Source organism: Limanda limanda, chromosome 16 (genome assembly GCF_963576545.1).
Source record: "Limanda limanda chromosome 16, fLimLim1.1, whole genome shotgun sequence".
NCBI lineage: Eukaryota > Metazoa > Chordata > Actinopteri > Pleuronectiformes > Pleuronectidae > Limanda > Limanda limanda.
In genome coordinates this window covers 2,405,188-2,420,930 of record NC_083651.1, presented here as the reverse complement: position 1 = coordinate 2,420,930, position 15,743 = coordinate 2,405,188, and the positions used below count along the sequence as shown (strand labels likewise).

The 15,743-nt window shown below is 45.5% G+C and overlaps 3 protein-coding genes across 3 annotated transcripts; 2 read left to right on the top strand and 1 right to left on the bottom strand.

Annotated features, from left to right (window-relative positions):
• Positions 1-388: 388 nt before the first annotated feature.
• Positions 389-1,736, top strand: crygs2 (crystallin, gamma S2). The gene is made up of 3 exons (XM_061089041.1): positions 389-397; positions 588-866; positions 1,464-1,736. Exons 1-3 carry the CDS (start codon positions 389-391, stop codon positions 1,734-1,736), a joined length of 561 nt encoding a protein of 186 aa, XP_060945024.1.
• lcmt2 (leucine carboxyl methyltransferase 2) lies at positions 1,517-7,673 on the bottom strand. Its single transcript, XM_061088921.1, has 14 exons — positions 7,613-7,673; positions 7,023-7,147; positions 6,721-6,802; positions 6,072-6,252; positions 5,782-5,938; positions 4,994-5,183; positions 4,807-4,914; positions 4,613-4,700; positions 4,109-4,336; positions 3,654-3,911; positions 3,393-3,490; positions 3,110-3,297; positions 2,883-3,018; positions 1,517-2,458 (listed from the first exon to the last, which is right to left on the bottom strand). Exons 1-14 carry the CDS (start codon positions 7,658-7,660, stop codon positions 2,294-2,296), a joined length of 2,052 nt encoding a protein of 683 aa, XP_060944904.1. The 5' UTR covers positions 7,661-7,673; the 3' UTR covers positions 1,517-2,293.
• A 2,354-nt stretch (positions 7,674-10,027) lies between these two features.
• rab5b (RAB5B, member RAS oncogene family) lies at positions 10,028-14,605 on the top strand. Its single transcript, XM_061088475.1, has 5 exons — positions 10,028-10,205; positions 11,084-11,235; positions 11,578-11,700; positions 12,872-12,965; positions 13,791-14,605. Exons 1-5 carry the CDS (start codon positions 10,028-10,030, stop codon positions 13,904-13,906), a joined length of 663 nt encoding a protein of 220 aa, XP_060944458.1. The 3' UTR covers positions 13,907-14,605.
• The last annotated feature ends 1,138 nt before the right edge of the window (positions 14,606-15,743 follow it).

Genomic DNA, 15,743 nt, shown 5'->3' with positions numbered 1-15,743 from the left:
GGGGGGGCAAGCTGGTGGAGCTGGCATGTGTTGACACGGCGGGGGGGGGGGGGGGGGCACTGGAGGCAGCCAGTACAGAAGTGGGGTCAATGGATGCTTACCAGGCCCGGGCATTATGCCGTAATCCTTCCTCGCTTTTCTGGAAAAACTGAATAGCACTAGAATCACTGACTCAATTTTTTGGATCTCATTTTCATGACAAAGCGATTGTTCCCCTCTTGCCTCCACGGCTGCTGTTTATAAACGAGGGGAAAGCCGGGGCGTATAAAAGGGAGCGGCGAGGGGCCAGAGCCACATCGAGACCGGAGGAGAACCACCACCATCACCATCACCACCACCATCACCAGCGCCTGACATCACCGAGGCTTCACCACGCAGAACATCCACGATGGGCCGGGTGAGTGGAGACAGAGCGGGACCATGAGACAGTGGGTTTACAGTGAAGCCGTGTACTTGTCCCAATCTGCTGATATTTACATGTTCAGGTGAAACTGATCAAACTGCTGTCGACTGGTTTGTCAACTTTCCTGCAGGAAGTGTCCGTCGACGGGTTCTTAAAAGCTGCCGGGTCTCAAACCTGACTTGTTGTTCCACAGATCGTCTTCTACGAGGACAAGAGCTTCCAGGGCCGACGCTATGAGTGCGACAGCGACTGCTCCGACTTCCACGCCTACCTGAGCCGCTGTAACTCCATCCGGGTGGAGACCGGGGCCTGGGTGGTGTACGAGAGGCCCAACTACATGGGCTACCAGTACGTCCTGACCAGGGGCGAGTACCCGGAGTACCAGCGCTGGATGGGACTCAACGACCGGCTCAGCTCCTGCAAGATGATCCACTTTGTAAGTCAGACACCTGGACTAAGGGTAGTGAACTGTTAGAAACTCCACTGAGTCACAGGGGAAAGTGAAACCAGCAGATGAGCCTGATGCTATGATGCTAGCCGTGGCTTCAGGGCTTTGTCGATAGAGACCGATACCCGGGTCAGTCCGTCTGTGCGTTCAGGCTCCGGTCCAACTGACCCACAGCCTGAAGCAGATTCAGCAACACAACTACCACACAAAACAATCAATGTAGTGAGTACGAGTTGTGTCCATGTGCAGCGTTGTATCGTTTATACAATGTTGTACGTTTAAAACGAAGTAAACACTGAGGGATGGAGTCAGACTATAAAACCTGTGAAAGGACCAGTCAAGGTTCTGTAGTGTAGCGCTTAAGGTTCAGTGTGTGGGATCTAGTGACATCTAGTGGCGAGGATTTGTCTTGCAGCTTTAATTTGTGTGTTAGAAACTATTCATTAAGTTTCTACTGCAGGAGGTTAAAATAAAGTGTTGAAGATAACTCCCTTTTTGTTAGATGGAATATCTCATCTCCCTATATATCCCTCCTTCCCCCTTTCTCTCACCCCCCATTCCGTTCCCATTCTATCCCAACCCCATGCACTAACTGCCCCCCCCCCCCTGCAGACCGGTGGGACCCAGTACAAGATGCAGCTCTATGAGAGGGCCGACTTCCTGGGCCAGGCCCTGGAGGCCACAGAGGACTGCCCCTCCCTCCTGGAGAAGTTCCGCTGGCGGGAGGTCAACTCCTGCAAGGTCTTCGACGGCTGCTGGGTTTTCTACGAGCATCCCAACTACCGGGGGCGCCAGTACTTCCTGGAGAAGGGAGAGTACCTCAAACCTGGCGACTGGGGGGCCAGCAGTCCCACGGTCATGTCCTTCAGGCGCTTCACTGAGTGATTTACACCTCCGGCCAAAACACGAATCCCATGTATCCATCCTGAGGTCTCGCAAATAAAAACCTGTCCAGCAAACACTCTGGAGACATTTCTGTGGAGTGATATCTTTTATACGTGATGTGTACTCAAAGGGTTTGTTCACTGAAAACGCATTATCTACACACCACTATGGGGGGGGGGGGGTGTTTGAGTCCACAAAACCCTTTTGGAGTTTCAGGGGTAAACAGCATTGTCCGTAAGCCCTGACATTCAGATTCAGCTCCAAACGACCTCATTTACACAAAGTCTTCAGACTAAATGAGTGGACTTGGGCCCAATCCGGTGCTCGGTCCAGAGTTTTTAAACTGGATCTAGAAAAGCTTCATCCCAGGACGGGTCTGAGGTCCAGAGTGACCGGCCGGGGGTTGTAGTAGTGTAGCGCTAAAGGTCCAGTGTATCGAATTTAGTGACATCTAGTGGCGAGGATTCGTCTTGCAGCTTAATACCCCCCAAAGTCTTCAGACCAAATGAGTGGACTTGTGCTCGATCCAGAGTTTTTAAACTGAATCTAGAAAACCTTCATCCCAGGACGGGCCTGAGGTCCAGAGTGACCGGCCGGGGGTTGAAATGAGTCCCGAAGGAGAAGCAGTTTCCTCCTCCACCAATCAGGAGCAGCTCCGCCTCTTCTGAGTCCGTCAGCTCGCAGCAGAAGGAGTGAAGCATCAGAGGCCACGGCACCCGGCTCTACACAGGAACAGGGATTCACTCATCTTACTGATCTATACAGCTCATGAACAAGAAAGAGTATTGTATAAAATATAATATAAAAATGTACATACTTATATTAATATATAAAATAGTATTATAACTCGCAATACATGTTTTGTGCGAGTATTAGTGCGCAAATTGAGACACAGCCCACATCTCGATTGGATCCATACACTGTAGATATAGACTCTCCACTTTCTACTTTAGAGAAACTTATATTTAACGTCTACTTTCATTGTTTTGTTTGGTTCATGTCCCGTCTGCTAACATGGAGGAGGCAGGGTTTAGGACCTATACCTCAGCCGGCCACCAGGGGGTGATGTAGACTATTTGCCTCCTCTTTTCGGTGACTTCATGTCGTCCGTTTGTCTGTGATCGAGTCAAATAACAGTGAACCCACCGTGTCCAGGCTGAACTCCACGCTGCTCCGTGTGGCGAGGTCAATCATGACAACCCCCGGTACGCCATCGGAATGCATCCAGACCCCACCCACCACCACTAGCTTCTGTCCAATCACGTGGGCAGAATGAGAGTATCTAAAACAAAGCACATCACATCAGATCAACTTGTATTAAATGTCTGTTTTTAAAGCTGAAGCATCAGAGTGTTTCTGTCACATCATCACACCTGGGGACCGGGGGGGGCTGCAGCTCTACTCTCTCCCAGGAGAAGCCTCTGTCACTGGGCCTGAGGACCACCGTGTCCCCCAGAGGAACCCCCCGTCGGTCCAGACCCCCGAAGAGCACCACACCTCCCTGATATGAACATGCAGAGTGGGAGTGGCTTGGCTCTGGTGCCGCCCCCTCCACTGGGATCTGTTAATCACACACAGGGACACATGTAAGGATATTGGAACACCTATGGAATGACATGTGATTGGTTGAGGAGAACCAATGAATGGGGAGCGAACCTCAGTCCAGAGCTGCTGGTCCAGACACAGGAAGTGGGCGTCACCCAGAACAGCCTCAGATTCATTCTTTCCTCCATAAACAAACAGAAAGTCTTTGCCTGCAGAGAAGAAACAATAAGGTCTTGTTGAATAATGTCGTTTTCAGACGTGAACTCCGGGGTTTGAACTTTCTTCCGACTTATTATAAAATCATTTCAGGAGATTCTCCGGAGTTCAGAGAAGTTTCGGGCGAAGAGAAAAAACACTTTATTCTAACCGAACCTTTGTGGCTGACGATGGCAGCAGTGTGCCTCCATCTTGGCGGAGGTGGCTCCCCGGTACAGATCATCTCCTCTACACACAGTTTCACTGGGTCTACAGGAGCAGGGGGACCAGAAGGGTCCAGAGGGGCCGGGGGACCAGCAGGGTCCAGCACTACTTTAAAAAGACCCCTGGCTGGGCTGAGGGGGGAGGAGCGACCTCCGTACACCACCGCACCTCCACCTGGACAGGAAGTGACCGTGTGGTAGAGCCGGACGCCTGCGAGAGGGAAACACATCAAGCTGTTCAGACTGGAGGTTATATATGTCTCATTTAACCTTCACACGTTTAACTCTTACACCCGAAAATATAGAATTTCTGATTTTTCAAGTTGAAAACTGACTTTTTATGGATTAAAAAAGTAAAACTTTGGCGTGTGAAGAGCAAAAACTCTTTGATGCAGAAGGTCCTCTCACCCAAGTCCAGTGACGGCTCCACGGTGACAGACCTCCACCCTTCCTCCCCTCGGAGGAGGACTCGACTCAAAGCCCCCCTGCCCCCCCGGCTGGAGCCCCCTGTTAGCAGGAGCCGTCCTGGGCTCACCGAGGTGGAGGCCATCCCCAAACCCTCCACACAGGCAGGATCCGGCTTCACACTCAGGACCACGGGACTCAAAGACGGGTTCACAGACGACACTGGAGACACTGAGGGGAAGAAAAGCAAAGTCACAGGTTGGGAAATACATTCATGCAGGTTTACAGCACATACCACACACCACAGACCAATGTGCGTTTACACAACTGGTATGTGAGTTTCCTGTTACCCAAGTTCCATAAAGGCTAGAAAAGCTGTGCTGGGTAAAACAATTCTCAATGATTTATGTGTTATTGGTCCAGGGCTTAGACTCAGTGACCCCTGCTGGTAAATAATTTGTCGTAAAGATGTCAAATGACTTAGAGAGGATAAAAGGTGAAGGTTACCTGGAGGATGTGTGAGTAACGCCTGAGTCATACAGGAGCCCCGAGAGGCCGTGAGGATGAAGTAGTGGGAACACTTCTGGTGCCACTCCTGAGGATGGACAGACACACACACTCTCACACTTCATGTTGGACCTACAGTGATACTCTACCAACTTGGTTCATAGTAAAACATCCACCACATTTCAAGAGCTAACCTCATATTCATCAAAAGGCTCCAGGAGCTCCACCCTGTGCCTCTCGTCCTCAGGAACCAGCCCCAGGTAGAAGTCGTTCATATCCAGACACACACACTGATCCCAGCCCTGGACACACAAACACAGGTTTACCAGATTCTGTCCTTTGCAACAGTCACACGTCTCAGTGATAACTCTGCGTTCTGACCTTGTCCAGGAACCGCTGTCTCTGAGCGGCGGCGTCCGGGTACCGTCGAAGGGCGTGCAGCGTGGAATTCAGTTTGTGGAAATGCTCTTGCATGATGGAACCAAAGGGATCATGTGGATGGATCTGCTCATACATCACAAACAGGGACTGAGGCAGGAGCTTTGCCGCCCAACTGATGACGACATCCGACCTGGAAGACACACAACAACACACTGCTGCTGACGCACTTTCATGTTACAGCTTCACTCGCACACACACACATGTGGGGACATGAGAACACATCAGTGACTTCCTAGACATTCACAGGTGCTGATCTCCGTCATAACAGCAACAGAAAAAAAAGAATCACTTCCTCTTTCAGCAATTTGTCTACAAACGTTGCTTCATATCGAGCTGAATTACAGAGCTTTTATTTTGAAAGGTTCTGAACTTGGATGTGAAGATTGTGTCGGTTGTTTAACAGACTCGGAAACAGTCGACATCTAATGTAGGAAAAAACAACATCTGTCCACTCAATTATTCAAACTTATAAACAAACCAAACATCGCGAACATTCATAAAGACAATTCTGTTTCATTTGATTAAAACTATCAAATCTTCTGAGCAGATAAACCAGGATGAACACAAAGTTATCGACTGTTTATAAAAAGCTCTAAACACAAACTATAAGAAGTGACAGAATATTGAAGAAGAGTTTGAGGATGATTCACTAATGAGGAATAATAATACTGAAGCATCAACACAGGACGAGAGAACATGACAGATACGTGTCAAAGCTTAGTGTTTACCATTGAGTTTCCATGTAGGTGAGAACCACTTCAGACAGAATCAGAGTGGGAGGAGCCCAGTCCAACCCAGCTGCCTCCAGAGCCTCCTTCACCTGGGACTCCTCCCTGACATCCAACCCCAACAGACGGTACTGACCACTCCACACGTGCACAGCTCCTGAACACACACACACACACACACACACACACACACACACACACACACACACAAACACAAACACACATGCTTCTGAAATCTAACACCAACTACATGACAAACTCATTTCTTTAAAGCAAAGTAAATGACAAACCTGTAGGTGCAGGTAGATGTGGGTCTAACATCCCCCTCAGTGTGATATTAGAGGAGATGAGAGCAGTCTTACGTCGAGCGACATCAGGGAAATCCACCTCGAACACCACGACTCCGGTGAGAGCTTCGTCCGCACGCAGGCGGAAATACAACGAGTCGAAACCGGCACCCAGCGACAAAATCTAGAAGAAGGAGAAAGATGATGAGAGAGGAAATTCATTGCTTTTCAGAAGGAGGAAAACTCCAATGACCACACGGCTTCATCCACATTTCTACATTTTAGTTCTGCTACGGATACGCCTGGTGATTTACAGCCAGGAAATGCTGCTGGCTGACTTTTATTTTGAAAACTCCGGGGTTTTGAGTTTTGAATTTGAGTATTGACGGGCAGAAACTGAAATGTTTGGAAACAGCTGCTTGCTCAACGTATCCTTCCCCAATTAGACTCTTATCACATGACTCCGTTATGGAGGAAAACTAAAGCATCAGCCTCAGATTGTGATACATGTTTCCAGGCGTATTAGTATGGACGGAGATTAAAACTGATACGGAACCAAAACGTTTCTGTGGACTTCCATTGTTTTAGTTTGAAAACCTAAGTTCGTGGTCGTATGGATGGAGAAATGAAACCCAGTTCTCTCTGACCTGACCTGTCTCTTGGGGCAGTTTCCAGTAACGTGTAGAAACCTCCTCACACAGTGGTCCACAGCTCTCCAGCGCACATAGTAGCCCCTGAAGAAAATAACAGAATAATGTCTGACATTATAATTCTAATTCAAAACAACAACAACAGGAAATATGTCTCTAAGTCACACAATGAACAGTTTAATCCAAAGAGCAACTTTGATTACATTTCTCATTTGATGCTGGACAAAAACATTCATATAGGAGAGAAATCAAAGAAAGACAAATATGATTTAAATAATTACACTTTAAAACCTTGAGTATTGACCTGTTGATGAGCGGTGACCTTCTGGGCTGTTTGCACACAAAGTGCTGGAGGAAGTCGTCGGTGAAGAAGCCTCGAGCTGCAGCCGACACTTTGCTCACCACGCTGCTGTCGTTGGTTCCCTGCACCTGGTTCCAGACGCAGATTAACATCAGAAGTGTAAACACCCAACTCCAGAAAGTATTTATTACACAAGTGAAAGTAGTAATATCCCACTGTAAAAGTCTTATTATATGTAAAAAATGCAGAGAAATAGTATATTATATTGTTCTAAATGTAGATGGATCATTGATTTAATGATGTAGCACTTCACTGCTGTCGGAAAACAAAATCAATTTTATCTTTACTTCATATTTATACTTTCCATCTCTGCTTAATTTTATGATTTTATATTTATTAATATCTTAATCTTCCCTCTTATCCTTTTATCTTCCTTGTTTACCTTCAGTGTTTCCTATGTTGAAAATCTACTTGGTTCATTAGGAAAGTAAAAGCTGGATTGTAACAAAAGGAACTTTACAGTGTGAAGGAAGTACTTGAGTAAAAGTACTTCGTTACATTACACCAGTAAGATTACTGTAGCATGATCTCACCGCCGCGTCCCCCCCCTTCTTCTTCTTCTGTCTGCTGCTCGTTGGCATGACGACGCTCCGCATCGATCACTGACATTTAAACATGAGCCACGAGTTTAGAGTGTAATTTTTACAGATTCATTATTATTACAGATATGATATTTTTAATAAAACAGATACAGACGCGTTTCAGTTTGATCCTGATCATTCAAACATCCGCCAGGTGGTCAACACTTCCGGGTACACACTGGCCTGTCTGCTCTCCAGCGCCCCCAGCGGCCCGGAGGCTACAGCAGAAAACCCCTCTGTCACTGCCAGTAAAAATCCGACCAAATCGTATTTAAGTATTCAATTTTATTTAAATAATAAGTATTTAAATAAAAATCTTATAAAGCTCATAAGTTTTAACAGCTTTTATTTGTATGGCTTGATATAAATGGCCGGTTATGTAAAACGTGGTTTTCTAGGTTGGAATTTCGATTAATGGATATTAATTTTGATTAAAATAATAATCATATTCAATATCATTCTCATAGTTTACCACTGGAACGTGAGTTGAGCAACAACACGTGATACTTTACTCCACAGCCAAATATTTATCTGAGTTCTCCACAAAATAACCAACCACATCAATACCTTTCTTGAATTTATTAAACATAAAATAATAATATATAAAAATATTAATTACGCGTATAAAACCCGTGAATCGCTTTTAAATGACGTCTCAGTGAAATAATGCGGATCCTCTCCTCCAGCGCCACACTGCGTCACTCAGTGCGCATGCGCGTCAGTACCGGAAGTGTGAAGGTTCCCAGCTGAGAGCGACTTGTCAACAGAGGAGCCTGCTGCCGCGGCTTCGAACCCGCAACCCTCAGGTGACTATGAGCCGTCGTGGGTCAACACAAGGGAACCCGGGTCCTGATCCGGTTCTGATCCGGGTCCACGTGTAAACGATCCGATCCGGTTCGGTCCGATCCGGGCTCCGAGCCGCCGCTAGCACGGGAGAGATAACGGGTTCTAATGGTGTGTGATGGTGATGGTGCAGGACGGACACACATTCATACACAGACACACACACACACACACACACACACACACACACACACACACACACACACATGTGCTGCAGTGATGGTGTGTTAGATCCTGAGAGCAGAGCTGCTGCATCATCCTCTTCATCCTCCTCTTCCTCCCTGAGAGACTCTCATCATGTCTCACTGTCCATCATCATCATCCTCAGCAGCTCAGGACGAGTTGTCTTCTTCTTCTTCTTCTTCTTCTTCTTCTTCTTCTTCTTCTTCTTCTTCTTCTTCTTCTTCTTCTTCTTCTTCTTCTGTCATATGATTCGCTCGATTTAGTCTCTGATAAAACCAGGGGGTGATATTACAGATACCGATACTTCATGTGTTGATGACCCAGAGACATTCAGCCATGATCTATAACGCTCGTCCTTCTGAGGGTCAGGTGACGTTGTGTACAGCCTGGACAGGTCGCCATGGTGTCACAGGCACACAACACAGACACACAACTTTTCACACTCGCACCTACAGTCACTTAAGAGCCTCTAATGAACCAAACGGAGGGAGGAGCTGGAGAACCAACACTGACTCGGGGAGAACAAGCAAACTGTACTTACAGTGAGGCCGAGCTGGGATTAGAACCCACAACCTTCCTGGATCAATGTGGAGCGGACCACACAAATAACAGAGTCCCCCTAAAACAATTCAAACTTCTTCTGCTAATTTCTGCCTTAACAACTGTGATGACAAACATTTTTCTATTTGTATTGCTTAATATGAATACTTGATATTAGCTTTACAAGATTTCGGTTCTACAGGTTTCTAGTGCAAGCAAATAAAACCTGTCAGTAATATCTGTGTTGTCCCCGAGGGGTTTGGAACAGAACGAGTGTTTGCTCTGGTGCGTGAACACATTAACACAAAGAGCAGCAAGTAAAGAGACATAACACAAAGTAAAGAGCAATAACAGGAAGAACCGTGAGAAAGATAAAGACAGGGATTTAAAGTTATAAAATAATTATATACACACATATAAGCTTCAGAGTCCGATCTATAAATAATAAACTATTAACTTAATATGGATGTAATATCACCCGATGCCTATTAGCCTGCTCCCTGTTCGTGTGTTAGAATTAATAAATCAATCATTAGTTGTGTATTGGTTATTTATATTGTAAACTACAGTAGATTTGTGACCTCTCCATTTAACCTGTGTGTCCTCTGGAGGTCAGAGGTCACGGTGTCGTGGAGTAACTCCTCCTCTTCTTCACTCAGGCACCACAGGGAGAGCAGAGACGTCCCCGACCACAGACAATCTTCTGAAGTAACGTGAGCCACTTCCCAGACGCACCCGTCTCCGCTCCAGGGAGGAGGCCCCCCCCCGTCCCCCATCCCCTGCCCCCCCCCCCCTGCTGGTATGAGCTCCAGAGGCAGCGGCGGCGGCGGTGGCGGCCGCACCAACGGCTCACTGCCCCAGACCAAGATCTGCCAGTTCAAGCTGGTGCTGCTGGGGGACATGGCCGTGGGCAAGTCCAGCCTGGTGCTGCGCTTCGTCAAGGGCCAGTTCGACGAGTTCCAGGAGACCACCATCGGGGGTGAGGACCAGGGGGGGGGGAGGGGGGGGAAGTGGAGGTCGGGACAAAAGGGGAAGATGGTTATTAATTTGAGGGAACTTTTCTAATGTGAAACTAGCAACTCAGCAGAGAAGAGACACGTTTCAAGTCCTGCATTCAAAGGTTCACTGGTCTTAAAGTACTAAATTATTGAATCTGTTCCATTTTAGCTTCTTTTCTCGATATTAAGGGAATAAGATATAGATATTAGGTGCAAAAGCAAGATTAAGCTACTATATAAATGACCAGGGAGCTTCATCTATATCGTTGCATGGTAGAGTCAACATTCAGAATCAGAATCAGAAGGTATTTATTGCCAAGTGTGTTTACACCTACCTGGAATTTGCTCTGCTTATTGGTGCATACAATGAACATAGAAACATAAAAACACAATAAATACACCACACATAAGATAAACAATAAAAAAACAATATATATTTACTCACTATTTCTAATATTTATACAAAGTAACACTTATTTATACATAAACATATCTACATACAAATATATAAAAGATATAAAAAGTGCAGTAAAAAGTGAAATGCAAAATGCAAAACAGTGAACAGTGTCAAATTGCAATATGCATTGTAATACAGTATAATATAATATGTGTTCATTTAACACATCCTTGAGGTGTGGGGGCGGAGTAAAAGTCCAAGTCAGGTGGGGGGGGGGTTCCCGGGCCTTGTTGATAAGGCCAACCGCAGCCGGGAAGAACTAGAGGAACTAGAAACTAAATCAGTCAGATAGAAGTAGAGGAATAGAAGTGTAATCCTCGAGCCTCCAGCTGACCCCCTGTCCTCTGTCTGTCTGTTTGTGTGTGTTTGTGTGTGTCTGTGTGTGTCTGTGTGTGTGTCCAGCTGCTTTCCTGGCCCAGTCCGTGTGTCTAGATGACACCACGGTGAAGTTTGAGATCTGGGACACCGCAGGACAGGAGCGGTACCACAGCCTGGCGCCCATGTATTACCGCGGAGCTCAGGCCGCCATCGTCGTGTTTGACATCACCAAGCCGGTAGGATTCCTCAGAGACCCGTCTGTGGAGCTCTGGGTTCAAGTTATTACTCTGGATAAATAGTACAGCTGCTTTATAAGTGTTGTTATTACATATTCATGGTTTATTTCAAGCAGCTGAAACTCACAGAACCTACATTACAACTCAAATCAGTCGAGTTCAAACCTCCACCAAGCACATGACCTCCTTGGATTAATGTCTAACCAGCAGTTATATATTAACATGTTAATATTACACCAGTGAACTTCACACCTCTACAGAAGCTCAGCAGGTGACCGACTGTTCCTGCCCGGTGTTCACACGTGTGTTGTGTTATCTGACCTGAGTTGTGTGTTTGTGCAGGACACGTTTGAGCGAGCCAAGGCCTGGGTGAAGGAGCTGCAGCGACAGGCCAGTCCCAACATCGTTATCGCTCTGGCTGGGAACAAGGCCGACCTGGCCGAGAAGAGACTGGTGGAGTACGAGGTAACACACTCGAGTTCCAACCCTCTTCAGGAGCTGCAGCCTGAACTGACTCATGACACAACTCATAATAATATTATATCATACTCTCTGTATATTCTTTGTATATATAAGTCTATATACACATATTTATACATGTGTACATGTTATAACTATAATTATTATTATTATATATACTGTTGCTGCCATTATTACTATATACTGCTATTATATTGGTATAATTACTACCATATATAAATATATATTATGTTATATTATATACTATATATACTGTACTATTTGTATATACTGTCTAACAATAACATTACCATCATATAATCAGTACTATTACTATCATCTTGCCACTGCACCTTATCTACCTTTTTATCTTGTGTTTCTGTTTTTTTATTCTTTCTACCTCAATATTTTTTATTGTATTTTATTGTTTTCAAATATACCGGCTGCTATGACGACTTAATTTCCCTTCGGGGATGAATAAAGTTATCTATCTATCTATCTATCTATCTATCTATCTATCTATCTATCTATCTATCTATCTATCTATCTATCTATCTATCTATCTAATGGACAGGCTACATACTGTCTGTGTTAGTAAAGGGCTAAAGTTATTATACACTATATCTAACAGCAGGATGCAACCAACCTTTATACAGCTGAATATTATCTTTAAAGGAGACATATTATGCCCATTTTACCACAGTTGATATGGTTCCTTGGGGTCTTAATGAAATGTCTGAAACATATTTTGGTCAAAATACCACAAGGATCATTTAAAACAACCTGCCTAAAACAGCCCTCCTCAGATTTACCTGTTTTGAGTGTTAGCTCTCGAGCTAACGCTAGCTCCGGTGGTGATGATGGCGATGGTGGTCCAAGGCCAAGAAGCGAGACTCCCTACATGGGCATGGTTGCAAAATGACGTACACATCGGTCGTAATCCCATTCGACGCACTCTAGCGTATCGTTTCTGACAAAGAGGAACCACAACAAATCGCGGGAGTTGTTTTTTCCCAGAGTTTTTGGGACGGTAGACATGCCAGATATCCAAATTAACGTGTAGAAGCACTACCAAAGTGGAATTTTCATAATATGTCCCCTTAAATAATAACCAGTTGACTTGCTTGCTTGCAGTTTTTCAAAACCACTGCTGATGATCTGTTTCTGTTTGTGGCAGGAAGCTCAGACGTATGCTGACGACACCGGCCTGCTCTTCATGGAGACCTCGGCCAAGACGGCCATGAACGTCAACGAGCTCTTCCTGGCCATCGGTGAGAGGAGCAGGAGAAGGATCAGATGGATCCTGACATTAGGAACGAGTCCATTTGGATAAAAGGAAACTTCAGGGCCATAGATATCATATATAAAGACTAGATGTCTCGTTCAACGGAGCCGGACGTCCGCACATGGCGGCCATCTTGCTACGGGGCATCTCGCTCACCCATAACATTGTGTTGGTAGTGGTAAATAACCATAACTTGCTCAATTTCCAACCGATTTTTAAACGATCTGGTTTGTTATAAACGTCAGAGATGTAGTTATGACACTGCATAAATTATTCACTTTTTTTAGAAAATAACATAATTATTCATAAGTATGCAGTGTCATATCTACATCTCTGACAAACCAAACCAAACCGTTTAAAAATCAGTTGAAAATTGAGCAAGTTATGGTTATTTACCACTACCAACACAATGTTATGGGTGAGCGAGATGCCCCCTAGCAAGATGGCCGCCATGTGCGGACGTTTGTCTCCGTTGGCCGGCAACGCAGACGAGACATCTAGTCTTTATATATAAATCTATGGCTGCGACGTAGATTTACTGAGGGACAGTGGGCGGGACAAACACCAGTGGGCGGATCTGAAACGTAGCTCCAGCCGTGTCAATCAACCTGGAGGACGTCACATGGGCTGGAAATCTAAAATCATTTGAGAAAATATTTTACTGTAATAATTTTATACCTTCTAAGGCCTTTGATATTAAGGAATCAGATGTTTTATTTCAAATTAATCCTTATAAATGTTTTGTTTTTTACCTGAATTCTCTGTTAGTTTAAATTTATTCTAAATATTTCACGTTTCCTTGTCCCTGCAGCAAAGAAGATGCCAAAGACCGACACCCAGAACCCGACACACGCAGCGCGGCACCGCGGCGTCAACCTGCAGGACCCGGACGCTCACTCCACCCGGGCCTGCTGCGGTGGGAACTAGACCTCCACCACTCCCCCCCAGTGCTCCCACCATCCTCTCCACCACAGCCCGTCACCCCTCCCGTCTCCCGGCCCCGGGCGCGAGGTGGGGTAACCCAGTATCTACTCACCCACCCCCCCTCCTTTCATCCTCCTGTCCGAACAAACAGATAATTTAAAAATGAGAGAATGAGGCGCGATGGTTCACGTCCGTGTCTCCTGAGCGACTGAGATCCTGCATTCTGAAACCGAGGGCAGGTTTAGAGACGACTGAGACAGAGAAGTGCAAAATAAAGAAAGTGGAAGACGGTGGCAAAGCCTGTTGTAGTATTTAGCACTAATAACCGTGAGTTTTTCTTTTTGTTTCCACTCGGCCCGGCCACGTTTCAGCCTTGTTTGATTGTGTGAAGATACACAAACTGAGACAGAAAAAAAAGGCGCAAGCATCTGCTCCTCCTGAACCAATCAGATCCCGCTGTGAATAACTCCACATGCTGTATATGAATGAGCCCATGACTCCTAAAACCCTCCGTGTCCTGCCTGGCGCCCCCTGGTGTCAGTGGTACCATCCATCAGACCTATGGCACAGTTTATCCAACAGAAGTTCATTTGTGTGTATTTGTTGTCCGGTGTTTTTGACTTGACCGCTTGTAGTGATGCTCCACTCACACTCCTTTAGTCCATGTGAAGCAAATGGTTCGGCACACCTTTTTTTTCTGGAGTTTGTACCAGGTTTGAATGTCGGGTCCGACTTGTTGTGGGGAACATTCAGGCGAGGGGCGGAGCCTGTAGAGCAGCAGGAGGCGGGACATGACGTATAAATTCTGCTGTGGAGAGATCAGTGTTTGGTATTTGTCGCATGTTGGAAACGTCAACTTGCTCATTGTTTTCTCACTTGGACATTTTCCTGATAATTTACCAGGGGGCTGCAGGAAAAGATCCAGAAAAATGTCCGGAGCAATTCACCAGACATGTTTTTATTTCTCACATTCAGCCCCTCTGGATTATTTCAGGAAAATGTGCAGACATTCAAACCTGGTATTAACATCCGATCACAAGCGTCAGGTCTGAGACGTGTCCTGAGATCTAAACCCTCAAACCACATTCTTCTCACACACACACACACACTGAAGGACGTCCTCTGACCCGCATGTTTCACAATGAACTAAACTAATTATTACGCTTTTCCGTGACAATGCTTAAATTTGCTTCTGGACACCACCACGATGTCGACTGATCAGAACTTCTATTTTTATTAAATTGATAAAATGAGATTCATTCAGCTGCTCCTGACTCCTCTCTCTCCTCGACACACACACACCTGTAACTCAGACTAGGTAGAAATAACATCACTCCCCTTAATACCAGGTCTGAACAGAGCCTAAGACACATGTTGCATGTTTCATGAAGGACTGGTGAAGTTTCGGTTGCGTTTCAGTGGCTTTGCTCGAGTGCTGATGAGGAAGAATGTGATCATCGCAGGCTTCAGCTCTTAGAAACAATATAAACAGCAACAATATAAACCTGAGTGAGTGAAGGAAGTCACGGGACTTTTGTTTTGTTATGAGCAGGAAACCGAAAGCTGTGACTAATCATGTGTCTGTAGCAGAGAGAATCCATCAAACGCTTAAAGTTCCTGGTCTGAATAAAGTATTAAATCTCAATTATTACTGTTAGTGAAAGATTAAATAAAATATCTGGTGTCCTGGAAGATTTCAGGACAGATTTAAAATCAGAAACAAGTAGAAAACATCCTGAAGGAGAAAATCTGCTCATCTAGTTTACTTTGTTCTTCATCTGTCTCTCTTCCTCCATAGTTTAACTGATTCACTTAACTTAATACAATGCTCTTAAAACAG

What these genes read in the sequence shown, in the direction of transcription:
- crygs2 (XM_061089041.1), top strand. An exon ending in AGACACCTGGACTAAGGGTA is followed by an intron (nt 867 to 1,463) that starts GTGAACTGTTAG and finishes CCCCCCCTGCAG; the next exon opens with ACCGGTGGGACCCAGTACAA.
- lcmt2 (XM_061088921.1), bottom strand. Translation starts at nt 7,660, where the DNA reads ATGCCAACGAGCAGCAGACAGAAGAAGAAGAAGGGGGGGGACGCGGCG. An exon ending in AGGTCACCGCTCATCAACAG is followed by an intron (nt 6,803 to 7,022) that starts GTCAATACTCAA and finishes TATTTTCTTCAG; the next exon opens with GGGCTACTATGTGCGCTGGA. An exon ending in ACATCTACCTGCACCTACAG is followed by an intron (nt 5,939 to 6,071) that starts GTTTGTCATTTA and finishes GTGTGTGTTCAG; the next exon opens with GAGCTGTGCACGTGTGGAGT.
- rab5b (XM_061088475.1), top strand. Translation starts at nt 10,028, where the DNA reads ATGAGCTCCAGAGGCAGCGGCGGCGGCGGTGGCGGCCGCACCAACGGC. An exon ending in TGTTTGACATCACCAAGCCG is followed by an intron (nt 11,236 to 11,577) that starts GTAGGATTCCTC and finishes GTGTTTGTGCAG; the next exon opens with GACACGTTTGAGCGAGCCAA. An exon ending in AGAGACTGGTGGAGTACGAG is followed by an intron (nt 11,701 to 12,871) that starts GTAACACACTCG and finishes TGTTTGTGGCAG; the next exon opens with GAAGCTCAGACGTATGCTGA.